Raw genomic sequence first — 16039 nt, 5'->3', positions numbered from 1 at the left:
CTCCAGAGCCACATCCCCCCCCTGAGCCTCCTCTAGAGCCTCCTCCAGAGCCATAACCTCCTCCAGAGCCATAACCTCCTCCAGAGCCTCCTCTGGAGCCTCCTCCAGAGCTGTAACCTCCTCCAGAGCCTCCCCTGGAGCCTCCTCCAGAGCCGTAGCCTCCTCCGGAGCCAGAGCCGTAGCCTCCTCCAGAGCCAGAGCCGTAGCCTCCTCCACCGCCACCTCTGCCGCTTCCAGATCCTCCTCCTCCTCCTCCTCCTCCTCCTCCAGAGCTCTTCCCAAACACACACCCTGTCCAGCCAGCTGCCACCACTCTGCAGAGCGCCTGGGTTTCTTTCTTCCATCAGATAGAAAACTCTGTGATTTCCCAAGCCACTTTCATCCGAGGAATCCGGGATGTCTGAAAGAAGAGTCCGCTGCCAGCCCGTCCTTCAGGCTGCGAGGGGCCCAGCTAGCTCCTGGGCTACCCTACCCGCTCATACTTGCGGACCCTCGCTCCCCTGGTATCTGTCCCCCCGGCCCAGGCTGGCCCCGGCAGGGAGACGCATCCATCCCGTGGCACCCACTGGCACTAGGATCCCGAACTGGCGGCACCCCACACACATCCTGAGGGCTCCCCCTGCGGGGGCGGTGCAGAGCCACCAGCCACCACTCAGGCAGGAGGGAGCCAATCACTGAGGCTTCCCTGTCACGCCCCCACCCCCATGCTGCTCTCATCCCAGTGGGTGGCTGCAATTCAACCCAGGGTCCTGCAGCCAACACAGGCTGACTCCGCGAATGCCACGCCCGCCCCGCCTCCGGTGGGAAAGCAGCGCTGCCTCGGTCCCCTCCCAGCAGCACCAGCCAGTGCAGCGGGACACATGTTTTTATTTAGCACTTTGGTGTACCAAACGCTGGGGAATCGGAGATGGACAGAGAGGGCGGGGCTTCCTCCCCTCAATCTGATGCTACATTACAACAGCCCAAGAGTGAGGGCCACAGTGAAGGGGACATCCCTGACAGAGAGACCAGGGGGCAGAGGAGAGAGCACGGGACTGGGAAGCAAGGGTCCCCGATTCTAGTTCCAGCTGCAGCACTGGCCGTCTGGGCATCACTGAGCAAGTCCCAGCCTGCCCTGCCCCTTGGTTTCCTCATCTGTAAATCGGGGCTGACCACACTGGACCCGCCCACCTTGGGGGTTAACAGCGGGTTCAGTGATCCCGTGCCAGGCACATTCTGAGAGCATGGCCTTCACTGAATTATTCAATTAATCCCACCAGCACCTTGTCAGGCAGGGTCTAGTATTACCCTATGAGGAACCCAAGGTACAGAGTGGCAGAGGGGAAGCTGCCCACGGTCCTACGGCTAGTTGGGTGTGGAGCCAGGATTGAACACAGTCGGTCCGACTCCAGGGTGCCCACGCCCAGCCACGGTGCCGCCCCACCACCGCAGGCAGCGGTTTTGCTGGTACAGCGCCATTCGGGGCTGCCGCTATGGCTGCTCCCATTGGTTGTCTGATGTGCCTGAGGCCCAAGTTGGGGGTGCCCATCCCATAGCCAGCTCCAACCTGAACATGCGTACTGCCAGAGTGGCAGGCACCCTAGGATGTCTGCACAGAAAAGATGGGGCAGGAGGAGTCCCATCCTCCTTTCCTGCCTCGCCTTCCCCCCACCCCCGGCCACTCTGGACTGAAGTGCTGTCCCTTTGCCCCTTACTCTCCTTATATTAGTCCCAATGCCTCTGAGTGCCTATCTCTGTCTCTCTATTCCTGTCTCTCTCACACATACAAGTGTGGGCCTGCATGCTGGCATAAGGAAATGGCCTTCATTAGGGGAGACCTAGAACAGCCCTCATCGCAACTACACACTCCAGCCGATGCTGTCTTGTCCCTGGGGGCAGAGCCAAGGCAGTCCTTGCAGGAAGCTTCCAGATCGGAAGGCTGTCGTCCTGCAGGCTCCTGGGAAGCAGAGCCCCTCCTTGTCCTGAGAAACTAGGAAGTGAGTCTCAGGAGACGGCCAATTCCGATAGGGCTGACTTAATCCCCAGCGGGGCTGATTGGTCCCAGGATGAAATCTGTGGTGGTTGGGATAAGATTTCTTAGGGTGCAGAGCCTGGATATAGGGTTCCTTGATATGAGAGAAGCCCTTGAGCCTTAGCTCAGTCTTTACCTTCTTTTAATTAACAACTAGTTCCAGAAAACCAACTATGTGCCAGGCTCTGTGCTGGGCCTGGGGACTGGGTCCTGCACTCACAAGGCTGCCAGTCAGTGAGGGAGGCAGCCATCAGCCACACAGTCAGACTAATGAGTCCATAAATAAACATTGTGCCACAGCGGGCAGAGCAGCTCTGCCAACCCCAGGCACTGGAGCCAGAACAGATCCAGAATGCATCCATCAATGCCCTGGACCACGGGATAATCAGGAAAGGGCATAACAGTCAGGGCCTTGAGGCCCAGGCATCTGCCAGGCCAGCCTAGGAGAGCATCTAGTCCAGTGGTTCTCAACCTTCTGGCCCTTTCAATACAGTTCCTCATGTTGTGACCCAGCCATGAAATTATTTCCGTTGCTACTTCATAACTGTCATGTTGCTACTGTTATGAATCGTCATGTAAATATCTGATCTGCAGGGTGGTCTTAGGCGACCCCTGTGAAAGGGTCGTTCGGCCGCCAAAGGGGTCGCGACCCACAGGTTGAGAACCGCTGATCTAGTCTCTGGAGGCGCTCAGGCAGCCACTGCCCTCTGCCTTCCCATGGCTCCAGACACACATCAGAGGGACCTGTGGGCCCGCCCAGTGCACACACAGCCTGGGCAAGGTGGGGGAGTCGCTGACAGCCAGGCTATCTAAGCTAGAGGGCCCTCAGAGATCTTTCACTCCAATTCTCCACTTACAGCCAGTGAACCTAAGGCCGAGAGAGGGAAAGCAACTTTTCCAAAGAAACAGAGCAACTCAGTGGCAGGGCTGGGACCAAGGGTTGCGAACTCCCAGTCCAGTGCTCCTTCCATGAACTACGTTAAGTGATGGTGCTGCTCAGTGTAGAGAGGGATTGGGACCTAGGGAGCAGCAAGATCCAGGTGACTCACTGGCCACAGCATTAGCACCTGGGCCCCACATATTATATTTACCAAACACTTACTTGACACTTACTATGTGTGAACACTGTTCAGAGCACTTCCTGGTTATTGACTCATTAAATCTTCATAACCCTAGTGGATATGATGTCTAATGAACCCATTTTATAGATGGATAAACTGAGCATAGAGAGATTCGGAAACCTGCTCAAGGTCACACACCGGAAAGGGCATAGCTATGGATCAAGCCTAATCCACTTCCCACTGTGCCCTGCACTACTGCCTAGAGCAACCCCTGGGACAGATGGGCCCCCCAGCAACACTGAGAAGCTGGCTGGATGGACAGCCCAGTCATGCAGGCAAACTTCACACTCCTCACAAGCTGGCAGCAGCTTCCAGGGAGAGGACCAAGAAGGGTCAGTAGGGAGCCAGTGTGGGCACACGTCCTGTTTTGGGGGGCAGTACCCCAGGCAGAGCCCAAGGCTCTAGAAAGGCCCTAGAGAGAGGTGGCAGCAGCAGAATGCAACTCAGGTCCCCTGGACAGGCCACTCCGCTGCAGCCCCGACAGTCTCGAGGTTTCCACCATCTTCCCCTGCTGCCTCCACTGTGTTAAACCTGGTATGTCCAGGCTTGGGTTCCCAAGATCCCATAGTGAGCCCTGCACAGACGGAAACCCACCCACCTGCCCCTGCAGACTCTACCTGGCGGAGGCCAAGCCCCAGTAACGCCCGCCTCAGAGAAAGGAGGGCACCTGCTGAAGGCGTTAATGAGCTTCCCATCCAAAGTCCAGGAGGATGCTGTCGCAGGGCAGGGAGGGGGGTGATGCCGCTCTGCAGAAACTGGGCACAAGCCAGGGAGAGGTGCGGTCCCAGAATTCCAGAGCCTATGATACACTAAGACCAAGCCCCGCCTCCACCAGCAGCGGCTGGGCCTTTCATTATCCCGGGACAATGAAAGGGGCAGGCCTGTGCCTGGGTGTCTAGGGTAACGGAAGCTTGAGATGGAACACTGTGGCCCCAGCTTTACAGAGCCCTGCCCCTGCCCCAACATGTTACAGAGGAGGCTGGTGACCCTAAGCTGCCCTGTGAAACTGTGGCATTATCTGCGTATACCCTCTGAGCCCAAGCTTTGAATCCACTAACCCACTCAGGAAATTTGGTTTTACTCATTGGGTCTCACAAGCCCTGGTTGTTCTTGTTTTTTTTTGTGTGTGTTTTTTTTTGGGGGGGGGGTCTTACAGATTCCATGCAGAAAGGCCTTCCCCACCAAAGAGTCAGCCAAGAAACAGCTGTTATTTCCATAACCACTGGATCCCTACTATGTGCTAAAGCCTGTGTTCAGAGCTACAGACGCAGGCCGACAGGGAAGCAGCCCATCCCTAGGGTCTGACTTGAAGGTCGGCATGGCTGACCTGGCACTGATGCTGCAAGCAGGCACTGTCCTTCAAGTCTGGCCTCTATGACCGTAACACCAGGGTCTCACATTGCTTGCTAAGGCCCTGCACCTGGCTCTCCCTGGCGGCACTGGCCTTGATCTTGGGGCACATGCTGCCAGTGGTGGGTTGGGTGGGACAGAGCAGGTATCCTCAGGTTCAAACTCACAAGGAGCCGGCAGAGCCCAGGGTAGGTCCCTTCCCCTTTCCTGGCCTCACAGTTAGGTCTCTAAACTGAGACCACACAGGTGTGTCTGGTGGCCCCAGGCCCACTGTTCCCCTTCGATGGTCAGTCCAGGCCCCTCTAGGTTTTCTCACTGACTAGTTTCAGTCAGTGGTATTTAGAAAGAGCGCAGGCTTTGAAATCCAACAAATCTGAGTGCAAGTTACCTGGGGCCAGTCACTTCAATGGCTCTGAGTCTCAGTTTGCTCATCTATACAATGGGGCTATTACTATCTGCCTCACTGGGCCCTGTGGGGGCTAAATGGGGCAGTGTGTATGGAGCGTGTGGCACACAATAAGTGCTCAATAAATAAGAGTATCGCTGTTGTGTTGTCATTGTTGTTGTTATCTGTAAAAAGACAGAATTGACCCTTGAGAGCGTCAGTGCAAAGAGCAGAGCTAGAAGTGCTATCTGTGGGAGGTCTAAGAGGTAAGGGAATGACGCGGTGCCGGGCATCTACTACTAGCTGACAAGCATGAACAGTTATTGAGCCACAGGCTACTATCTTCATCCCCGTCTTGCAGATGGGGAAACCGAGGTTCAGAAAGCTTATATAGCAAAAGTAAGGGCAAACGGGCAGTACAGCTCCAACACTTCTGTTCTTCACCTATATGTTCTGCCCCCAGTTCATGTTCCCAAAATGTCTCTCCCCTTGCCATCGGCCTGTTCCTCGCAACTACAGGCAGCAAGGACAATGCCCAACCTGCTCCCGGGAACTGTAGCTCCCAGCCACAGCAAGAAGCCCATGTGCAGTGAAAGCCAGGAGACCAAATGTCCTCCCCCGAGAGCTGGCCTTGAGAGCTGGCCCTTCTGGATTCTGCCTCCAGCCTGGGTGCATGTTGCAGTCACCTCAGCAGCCTCGGCCTGACCTTGGGCGGCGGCAGTGGGACAGGATGGCCAAGAGCCGTGACCACCTCCCTTCCTGGCTCCAGTCCAGGCAGCCATATGTGGGCCTGAGCTTTCAGGCGCTGGGGAGCAATCCTCGACCCACCGTGCCTGTGCCAGCTCCAGGGACAGGCTGTGTCCTGACTACCCGAGTTCCTGGGAAGTGTTCAGCACAGAGCCACTGGCTCAGATATGTAGAGGCCAGCCCCGTGACCTTGGCTGCGAGATGCGGTTCATCCACACACTCCTTCCGGGCCAGCCCGGCTTGAACCGTTGGGCCTATGCCCAGGCCACCAAATCAGAGGCCATAAACCTGCCATCATTACTGCCATAACTAAGGGAGTGAGCCAACACATACGCAGGTAGAACCAAGAGATGGAAGGGGGGAGGCTAATTCTTGGGGCTATTGCTCAAGGTCCTGAACTCAGCTGTACCTGAAGGCTACCCTCCATAAATCCATCAATTCCACTTCCTGGCTGAAGCTAATTGGAGGTGGGCTCTTGTCACTTGCAACTGGGAGCCTTCTGACCAGCACTAAGCCCGGTGTCTGACATACCATAGGCACTCTGAAATGATCTGTTCGCCCAGCCCCTCAACAAACATTCCACAAGGAGACGGTGACCAGGTTTGCTCTTTAGGAAGAGTCACCTTGGCTGCTGTTTAGGGAGGTGACTGAAGGGACAGGAGAAGCTACAGGGAGATCCATTAGGAGACATGCATTAGTCCCAGGGACAGAGATGAAGCCTGAAGGAGGGTGGCTGAGCAGAGGGGGAGGGAGGGAGGGGGAGATCCTCAACTCTAAATTCACCGGGAAACCTTTGATGATCCCATCTCTCTTTGGTCTGGTTTCCTTAGCGGTCTCATTTCCATCATTCTAGCAGCCCTATGTTTTCTCCCTCTGTCAACAACATTTTACTGAAGGGTACTGGGGTCAGGCAGTGACTGGTCGGGTCTGAGGGCTGGATTTGATAAGCAGCGGCCGCCAAAGGGGTCGAACATGGGCTTTGGAGTCAACTCCCTGGTTTGGATCATGAGGTGCCTACACCTCATGGCAGGAGACCCTGGACAATCTACTGGACCTCTCTGTTCCTTTGTCTCCTCATCTATAAAATAATAATAGTGTTGGGCAGGTTACATATTATAGCAGAAGGAAAAAGCACATTCGATAAATATTAGGTGCCATTATTACTATTACTATTATTTGTAGTAGAAAATCAAGAAAGAGGGAATTGAAGACACAGAAGAGAAATAATTCAAAAAATTAAGAGAAAATTTCCCTGAGCTAAGGGAAGACTTGAGTATTCAGAATGAAAGAGCTGAAGTTAGTGCCGGGAAAAATTACCAAAGAGAGCAAACAACTAGAAATAATCCAGTGACATTTCCAAATTCTAAGGAGATTGGAAAGAGAACTCTGCTCGTTTCCATAAAGAAATCTGAGGTTTGGAAAGGTTATGCGGCAAAAACAGTGGCACGTGTTCCAACACTGGATGCTGGGATGACAAAGTGCCTGGATCCTCTCCTCAGGAAAAGGGCAAACACTTTCAGACTTACAGACACTGAGAAAGCATGCTACCCACAGACCCTTTCTGGAAAACATCACTCAAGAAATCTCTCCAGACAAAAATGAGTCAAAGTTAAGAAGTCAAGAGTGAGATAGTGAAGTATGTCAGAGACTGAGAAGCAATGAAGCCAGAAACATTTACCCAGTTAAGTACCGATAAAGTAATTGAGAAGGTAGATGCAATTTAAACAAATTAGTCTTAAAACATAATGGAACTAGTGTTTAAAAACACTAACAATCAGAAACTAAAATTCTAGATGACTTCAGCAGTAGGGTGGAGGCATGAAGAAAAGCAAAGGAAAGTATCGGCCAGCCCACGTGCTCATTATGGGTAGTCAGAGGTGAGGACAAACTATTGTAGATCTGGTGTCATTCCTGATATTGAAATGTGTTGGTGGGAAAGTAAGGGTAAACCCACGGGCAGATGAGAGTTGGGGTGTATAACTTCAGAGGAAATTTTGCAGAGTAGTGGAGATTGGTCTTGGGATGTCGACTACTATTAAACCATATGATGAAGCTAGAGTAATTGAGTCTCAGCCTGATGTAGTGTTAGACAGACTAATGAGGGAGACAAGAGCATTAAGAAACCCACCCACCTATGTCTGGAAATTTGGTCTATAAGAGAGAAAAGGAAAGATGACTCAAAAAATAAGTTTGGGAAAATTATTTAACCATTTAAGGAAAAAATTTAACGAGAGTTCCATCTGACACACCAGGTACTAAATTAACTGCAGATAAATTGAAAATATGAATGTACTTGAATAAAATATAGAGGAATATTCATTATAATCTCAGAGTGGGAAAGGCCTTAGAAAATATAGCCCTCCTTCCCCGCCCCCAAGGCTTGATTATCAAAAGATTTGATTACAAAAAAATGTTAATTTCTGAATGATTAAGGATACTAGAAATAAAGTTAAAAGACAAATGGCAAACTGGAAAAGGTATTGGTAACCTATATAATAAGTAAATGGTTAATATTCTAACTATATAAATAAAAGCCCCAGTAGAACACTGGCAACTGATATGAACTGACAAGCAAAGAAGAAGACATGTAAGTGACTAATAAATGTAAAGAGAAATTCAACCTCACTAATCGTCCAACAATTGCAAATTAGAATAAAATATATTCTTTCACTTCTCATACCAACAAAGAATTAAAAGAGCTGTAACACCGAGGATCAGGTAGGGAGCAGGAAAATGGGCACTCTCACTCATGTTAATAGGAACGTGAATTGTACATTTCCCTACCCTCTCTGTTCCCTGGCTTTCTCATCTGTAAAGTGGGGATGATAAGGAACAGTGTTGGGCAGATGACATGTTTAAACAGGAGGAAAGTATTTGCAGAGCACATTGGTAGTGTCACGCTCTGTCCTACAGAAAAATGCCAGAGGATGTAATACACAGGACATTCCTAGGCTGTTTATTGCAGCATTGCTCATAATATCAGAATATTGGAAACAGCGGATTCCAACAGCACATCAACAGGGGAGTAGCTCACTCCATTATGGTCCATTGGCTACTAAGAATAAATAAATATTTTTTCATTCGTAAATAGATCTAAACATTTTAATTTCCTCAAATAAGCTTAACAAAAATGTACAAGACCTATAAGAAAAAAAAATTTCTTTTCAAAAGTTCACTTGGGAAATCTTAAAAGAAGATTTGAATAAATGAGGAGACATAATCCTATTCCTGGATGGAAAGACTATTGTACAGACCTCAATACTCCCTTTTTTAATATTATATTTTTAACATAAGCCTAACAAAATCTCAAAGAGATTTTTGGGGAGGGCAGAGAGGAAGTAGGGACTGAATAAAATTATACTAAATTTCACTTAAAAGGATAAATATGTTCGAATAATTTTTTTTAATTTTTAAAAAGAGTAATGAGAGGGTACTTATACAAACATCATGTAAAAAGCATTGGAACAAATAACTGAGAAAAACAGAAGGTATTCTACCTCATACTATATATCAAAGTAAAATTCCAAATAGACTAAAATGTTAAAAGTTGAAAAACAGCCTGACAGGCATGGCTCAGTGGTTGAGCGTTGACCTATGAACCAGGAGGTCGTGGTTTGATTCCAGGTTGGGGCACATGCCCAGGTTGCGGGCTCGATCCCCAGTGGGGGGCACGCAGGAGTCAGTCATCAATGATACTCTCTCATCATTGATGTTTCTATTTCTCTCTCCCTCTCCCTTCATCTCTGAAAGTTGAAAAATAAAACCATTAAGTTCAAGGGAGGTGCAATGACTATTATATAAACCTTGGGTGACTACCACAAGACCAAAGGAAAAAATATTTTTTAAAATGAACAGATATGATATTAGTCATCAGAAAATGCAATTCACAACTACAATGAGGTACTACATCACACCCAGTAGGATGGGTCTAATTTAAGAAATGGGAAAATAGTGTTAGAGAGAATGTGGAGAAATCGGGATCCTCATACACTGATGGTGGGAATATAAAATCATGCAGCCACTTTAGAAAACAGTCTAGCAGTTCCTCATAAAAAGGTAAACATAGAGTTATCATTGGACCCAGAAATTCCACTCCTCCGTATATATCCAAGAGAAATGGAAACACAAGTCCACACTAACACTGTCACACAAACGATTATAGCAGCATCGTTCATTATAGCCAAAAGGTGGAAGCAACCCAGATGTTCATCAAGCGATAAATGGATAAACAAAATGTGGTAGATCCACATAACGGGATAATATTCAGCCATAAAAAGGAATGACACGCATGCTACAACATGGATGAGCCTTGAAAACATTATGTGAAATGAAAGAAGCCAGTCACAAAAGACCCAACACTATGATTCTATTTATATGAAATGTCCAAATCAATAAAGACAGGAATGGATTAGTGGTTGTTTATGGCTGGAGGAGATGAGAGAATTGGTGATACTCTCTCATGACTGATGTTTCTATTTCTCTAGATAAAGGTTGATCGCTAAAGGGTATGGTTCCTTTGGGAGATACTGAAAATATTGTAAACTTGATTGTGGTGATGGTACTGAAAACCCACTGAATTGTATACTTTTAGGAGATAAACTGTATATGTGAATAATTTCTTGATAAAGCAACTATCAAAGCAATTTAGAGGTATGATTACCTATAAATTAAAACATTTTTAATTTTAAAAATGATAAAAAATAAAAGACCAATACAAATGTCCTTATTACATAAAGAACTCCTGATTAAACTATACACCACCCAATAAAAAATGAACAAAAATACCTTGAACATGCTACTCACAAAACATAAGTAACAAAAGTGCATATTCAACATCTCCAGTAATCCCAAACTGAGCCTACTAAAAGAAGTGTAACAATGCACAGTGTTGGTGAGGGAGTGGGGAAATGGGCATTCTCTTACCCAGGCTGTTTTAGTTTCCTGGGGACTAAAGGGTTTCCCAGGAAGCAGAACTCTCCATGGTAGAAAGGTAAAGTTCTGGGCAAAGCAGGATAGATCAGTCAATCTATAGTACTGGTGATATAGCACCACCGATCTGGAGAGTCACTGGCAACAGATATCAAGAACCTTTTTTACAAATACACACTCTCTGACACGGAAATTCTACTACCAGGAACTTATTCCCACAAAACATTCAGTCATTCATCAAATATTTGTGGAGGGTCAATCATTTTCACTAGATGCTGGAGATACCAATATATACCCACAAGGATTTGTCAAATATCAAGTTTTTGTAAAAATGGAAAAGTGGAAACAACCTAAATGTTAAACTTCTGGAAACTATTTAAATAAAGCCTGTTTCATCTATACCAGGGGTAGGGAACGTCCGGCCCATGGGCCGTATAAGACCCGGGAAATCATTTCATCCGGCCCTGCCAAGGCATTAGAGGTGTGTTAATTAAATTTTTGACCAAATATAGCAGGCTAATTTTTAAGTTGATAATTTTGTATGGCTGGAGAAAGATGCTATAAATATCCAAATGGCCCTTGGCAGAAAAATGGTTCCCCACCCCTGATCTACATAATGAAATATTCTGCAGGCACTAAAAATGATGCTGTAGAGGAACATTTATTGACATGGAAACATGGATACACTACATTGTTAAATGGGAAAAAAACAAGTTTAAAAATTGTGTGCACTGGTAACTACAATTTGCAAATCAGATATGTGTATGTATAAACAATTGCCTGACAGGATATACCCAAAAATGTTAACAGTGGCTATCTCTAGGTGTTGGGATTAAGGGTGAACTTCATTTCCTTCTACTGGTTCATCTGTATTAAATGTTTTCTTCATGATGAACGTGAGTAACTTTTGCAACAACACAACAACAAAAAAGTCAACTGCGTTAAAAGCAAACACCTGCAGGCCCCCTGGGGGAGGCCGCAAGGAAGGGGCTGCAGAGAGTTGAGCTCATGTTCATGCTTGACCTAGTGATGACAGCCACCTTTACCGAGTACCTTCTACATGCCAGGCACTTGCACACCCAGCCCTTGAATCCTCACAAGAAACCAGTGAGATAGATGCCCTCGTCTCATTGGACCGATGCTAGGTGACCCACCAGTGATTCCACAGCTGGTGAGAGGCCCAGCTGGCATTTGAACCCTGGCCTGCCTGTTTCTAAACCCAGGCCCCTGCCTCTACCTTCGCTGCCTCTGCTCGTTCCTGGGGCAGGGCAGAAAAGAGGCCCCAGACCACTAGACCCTCTGTCCCGTGGACCAGTTTTATGCCCCCGCCTTGTACTCTCTCCCTGCAGACAGTCCAGGGGGCGACAGAAGGACAAATCAGCAAGGATGGGGACACCCGTAAAGGGAAGGCCAGCTGGCTGAGGTCAGGGCTCCAGGCAGACTAGAGGGGACTCCTCGCCTGCCGGGCGACTCTCAGGAAGCCCAACCACATCCGGCCCCAGGAATTCCCAGGCCCTGTGCTCGCCCAGAGGCAGTGAGAGAAAACCTCACAGGGCCTGGAGCCGCCCTGCTGAAACAGCAGGAGGAAGACAGCCTGCCATCTGGGACCTTCTCCCGGGACTCGGTGGCTGCTGGCCAGTCCTTTCCCCTCTCCGGCCTCCAGAGCCTCCCCTTCTGTGTGAGGGCTGATGCTCCGGGACCCTCCCACATCTAAATCCTCTAACTCTACGGCACTTCCTCACAAAGGGCCTGGCAGGAAGAGGAAGGGGGTGAGGTCCCACCCAGCTCCCGAAGGAGCCCCCTCCTCTTCCCCTCAGCTCTGATCCCATTGCTATTTTTAGAGCAGACCACGGGGAGCTTCTCCGCCAGTCCAGCCCGGCTCCAACCTCCAGGTGAAATACAGCAGCCTCATTCATTCCACTCCAGCAAGAGCACGCCAGGAATGGAGAGACAAGTCAGCCTCCTAGACAGCCGCTGCCCACGCGTTTAGCCGGGCCATTTCTCACTATTTCCTTTTCAGCCCAAAAGGGTGACTTACTTTTCCTAATGACAACACAGCGGACAGAGCTGACTAAGACAATCTGAGTCCCTCCCTCCTCCCGACCTGGCAAACTTCAAAAGTCACTAAAGAAGAGCACTGGCCTAGAAGGTAGGGGGTTGGGTCCTAGTTCCAGCTCTAGCACCAACCGGATGCCCTTGGCCAAGTTCTTGCCTCTCTGTCTTAGTTTCTACAAATCAGCTTGTTAATCAATTGATCTCCGTGGGGGTAGCTTTTCAGTTCCACATTCAAAGATTGTACGGTTCTGTCAAATTTCTAATCACTCATAAAATAAATACTGTACCCCCAATTGTGGTTTTGTGTTGAAGAGAGGTGAAGAAATTGGCCCCAAGTCACGCAGTGAGTTACCAGAAAATCAGGATTTGAACCAAGATCTTCAAAATCCTAAGCTAGTTTACTCTGAGGGCAACGGGCTCGGCGAGAGGGGAAGAGAACCACAGGAAGAGTTCTGATCAGGGCTTCTTTCTCTCTGAGGACATGCAGGAGTCAGCGTGGAACAAGATGGAATCCATGAGCCGGAAGTGAACCTGGACAGGTTGCTTCATAAACCAAGTGGGGACCCAGGCTCTGGTCTTGCAAAGCGGAGGTGCAACAGAAAAAAGCTCAGAGCCTAGAGGGTCAGGACACCTGAGTTCTAGTCCTAGCTCTGCCGCTAATTTGTCCCATGGCCGTGGCCAGGCCACTTCCTGTTTGTGAGCCTCTGTTTCCTCATCCAGATTCTAGAACATGAGAGGTTTGAATTGTGTGACCCAATTTAATTCTACAACATCGACTAAGGGCCAGGCAGTAACAGAAAAATAAATAAGATCTAGCCTCCACTGGCTTCCAAAGAGCCCACAGCCTCGCAGGTGAGGCACATCTGCCTACCACACACACAGTGCTGAGAATGAACCACATACTGTGGAAACGCAGAGGGGGAAGTAGCCATGACCTGCGATGCAAGTCTGAGGAAGGCGTCTCAGGGAGGTGCCAAGCCTGGAAGGTCGGGAATTGCATCCATCAGAGACAACAAGGCAGGCAGGCAACATCAGACAGAATACGCAGTCTAAACACGAATGTGCCTGGGGGACTTGGAGAAGGGGAAAGGGTCCAGTGTGGCCAGGGTGCGAGCACAAAGCAGGAGCACAGGACAGCCAGGGAGAACCTGGAGAACCCAGCTGAGGCCCGAGCGTGATTCTGAAGACAAGGGCCTCCCACACTGGCCTTGAAGCAGGACTGTGGCTGCTCAGCTGCCCCTTCACTTTCACCTTGGATGGTGCATGGTTCCTGGAAAGCAGTACACACAAAGCAATCAAAGATAGGTGTTCTGGAATTGAGCCACCCAAGTTCCAATCCCAGCAGCCCACTGGCTGTGTGACCTTGGGCAAGGTTCTTAACTTCTCTAAGATAGCGCCTTCATCTATCAACTGGTATGACGAGATAAAGGTGTAACAAGGGCAATGAACTCCATGAGGCTGAAATGAGGATTGAAGAGACAAATGTAGGTCGAAAGCCTGGCACTGGGCCAGATTCCCAGTATACATGCTCACCAAATTACCTAGTGTTATTGTTCTACCCTTAAACCAAAGATCTGGGAACAATTTGTGTTTTTTTGTTTTGTTTTGTTTTTCAAATATATTTTATTGATTTTTTACAGAGAGGAAGGGAGAGGGATAGAGAGTTAGAAACATCAAGATGAGAGAGAACATCGATCAGCTGCCTCCTGCACACCCCTCATTGGGGATGCACCCGCAACCAAGGTACATGCCCTTGACCAGAATCGAACCTGGGACCCTTGAGTCCGCAGGCCGACGCTCTATCCACTGAGCCAAACCAGCTAGGGCCTGGGAACAATCTGGAGGATGCTGACCCTATTCAGAGAAAGGCTTGAGGGGAGATAAGCTCAAGACAGGGTAGATGGTCAGGTTGCGCTGTCTTTGTTAAGAGCTAGAAAAGGAATGACAAGATGGCTGAGTCAAGGGTAAGACTCAAAGCAGGCAGTCTACCCACAGGCAGACAGGCAGCAAGGAGGTGGAGGGGAGCTGGAGAGACTGCAGAACAGCTGAGCATTTTAGGGAAGAGTCTGCTTCTTTGGGGGAATATCTGAAATCCTGTCCAGTTGATTCCCAGTTACTTAGAGAGCTTATTTGAAACCAGTAAATTAGCAAGATCTGGGCCCAGAACCTGGAACAGTCTCTCCCAGCCCTCGACAGGGCTCGGGCCAAAGGCCTCCTTCCTGACTCTTGCCCACTGCACCCGGCCTGAAGCTGAATCCATCCTTTCCTGCCTTTGCCAATGTGCCATTGCAGCCGTGTACCCCAGGGCTGTGTCTGCTGGTCCTCTTGAATGCCAGACTCAAAAGGGGAAGGGCGTCACCCCACAGTCCCAGTGCCAGGCCCCCACCCCCAGCCTGTCTTAAGGAGCTCTACCATGTCTTTTATATCAGACTTTTCAAATCTTGTGTGAAGCTATTGATCCTTTCAGCCTGGGCCACCCCTCGGGAATGTGAACTCCGGAAGTTCATTCTCCATGGCGTAGAGAATATTGTATTTCAACTCATTTGTCCTAAAGCTTAGGACAAATAAAAGCTTAAAAGGCCACAACTTCTACCTGCAGGAGAGCCCCCTCCTGCCTCTTCCTGGAGGAGATGACTGATTTCTCTCACTCTCATCCCAAAAAGACATTTTTTTTTTGACATTGGAAAGAGCAATGGATTAAGTTCAAAGGCCTTGGCTTGAGAACTAGCTCAGTCGCTTACCAGCTGTGTGACCTTCGATAAATCATTTAACATCTCTGAATCCTAGTCCCTTTCATCTGAAAGCTGGGAGGCCTAGTGGAGATAAGGCCTGGGGTCCCAGGTTACCATCTCCAAAGCCCATGGTCTCCCTGTGGGGAGCCCTCCCACACTGTGAAACTGCCTGCACCTCACTCTACAGAACCCTCATGGTAACATGTGTGAAAAATGAAGACTCTGGTGGCAGAATATATTTTTAAAAATATTAAAACAAAGAATAAAAATACTAGATATAAATTATTGTCCTCATTATTTCCAACAGGTCCCAACTCCCAGAGGGCCAAAAGACCCAGGGCCAGCGGAGTCCCGGGCATGACTGAGTACAGAAGAGAGGAGAGTTTCAAAAAAAAAAATCCAGAGCCTGAGACACATGAAAACGGGATCAGAGGGTACAGAGGGTATACCGGGAACTACAAGGATCACTTTGTATTCAAATCACACAGATGGCCTTTTCAACAATAAATGCTTGTGCTCCCATCCTCCCAGCTCCTAGGCCCTGAGACACCAAACCAAGACAATTGGCCCATCAGGAAAGAGAGCATTGTGTGGGCTTCTTAGGGTGATTTATGTGGAGGGAGGGGCTCCACTGTGTTTCCCGTGATTATGACTCTCAAATGCAATTTTGATAGCTTGTTCGTCTTCCCGGATGGCTGGTGGGTGGGGG

At 48.9% G+C, this 16039-nt stretch overlaps 1 protein-coding gene across 2 annotated transcripts in view; it reads right to left on the bottom strand.

Moving 5' to 3' along the window:
- The window catches only part of LOC102775557 (regulator of G-protein signaling 3), an 87599-nt gene that overhangs the window by 32325 nt on the left and 39235 nt on the right, over nt 1-16039 (bottom strand). The window contains exon 1 of one of the 2 annotated variants that reach the window (XM_006768613.2): nt 291-441. The exons of the other annotated variant lie outside the window; for it this stretch is intronic. Within the exon in view, the coding sequence (XP_006768676.1) occupies nt 291-344 (54 nt within the window). The 5' untranslated portion in view covers nt 345-441. Of the gene's footprint in view, nt 1-290; nt 442-16039 lie in introns of those variants that run through there. 2 annotated transcript variants of the gene reach the window in all.

Source organism: Myotis davidii, unplaced genomic scaffold (genome assembly GCF_000327345.1).
Source record: "Myotis davidii unplaced genomic scaffold, ASM32734v1 scaffold142, whole genome shotgun sequence".
Lineage (NCBI taxonomy): Eukaryota > Metazoa > Chordata > Mammalia > Chiroptera > Vespertilionidae > Myotis > Myotis davidii.
The sequence above is the reverse complement of the archived record's forward strand: the minus strand, read 5'-3'. Positions and strand labels throughout refer to the sequence as shown.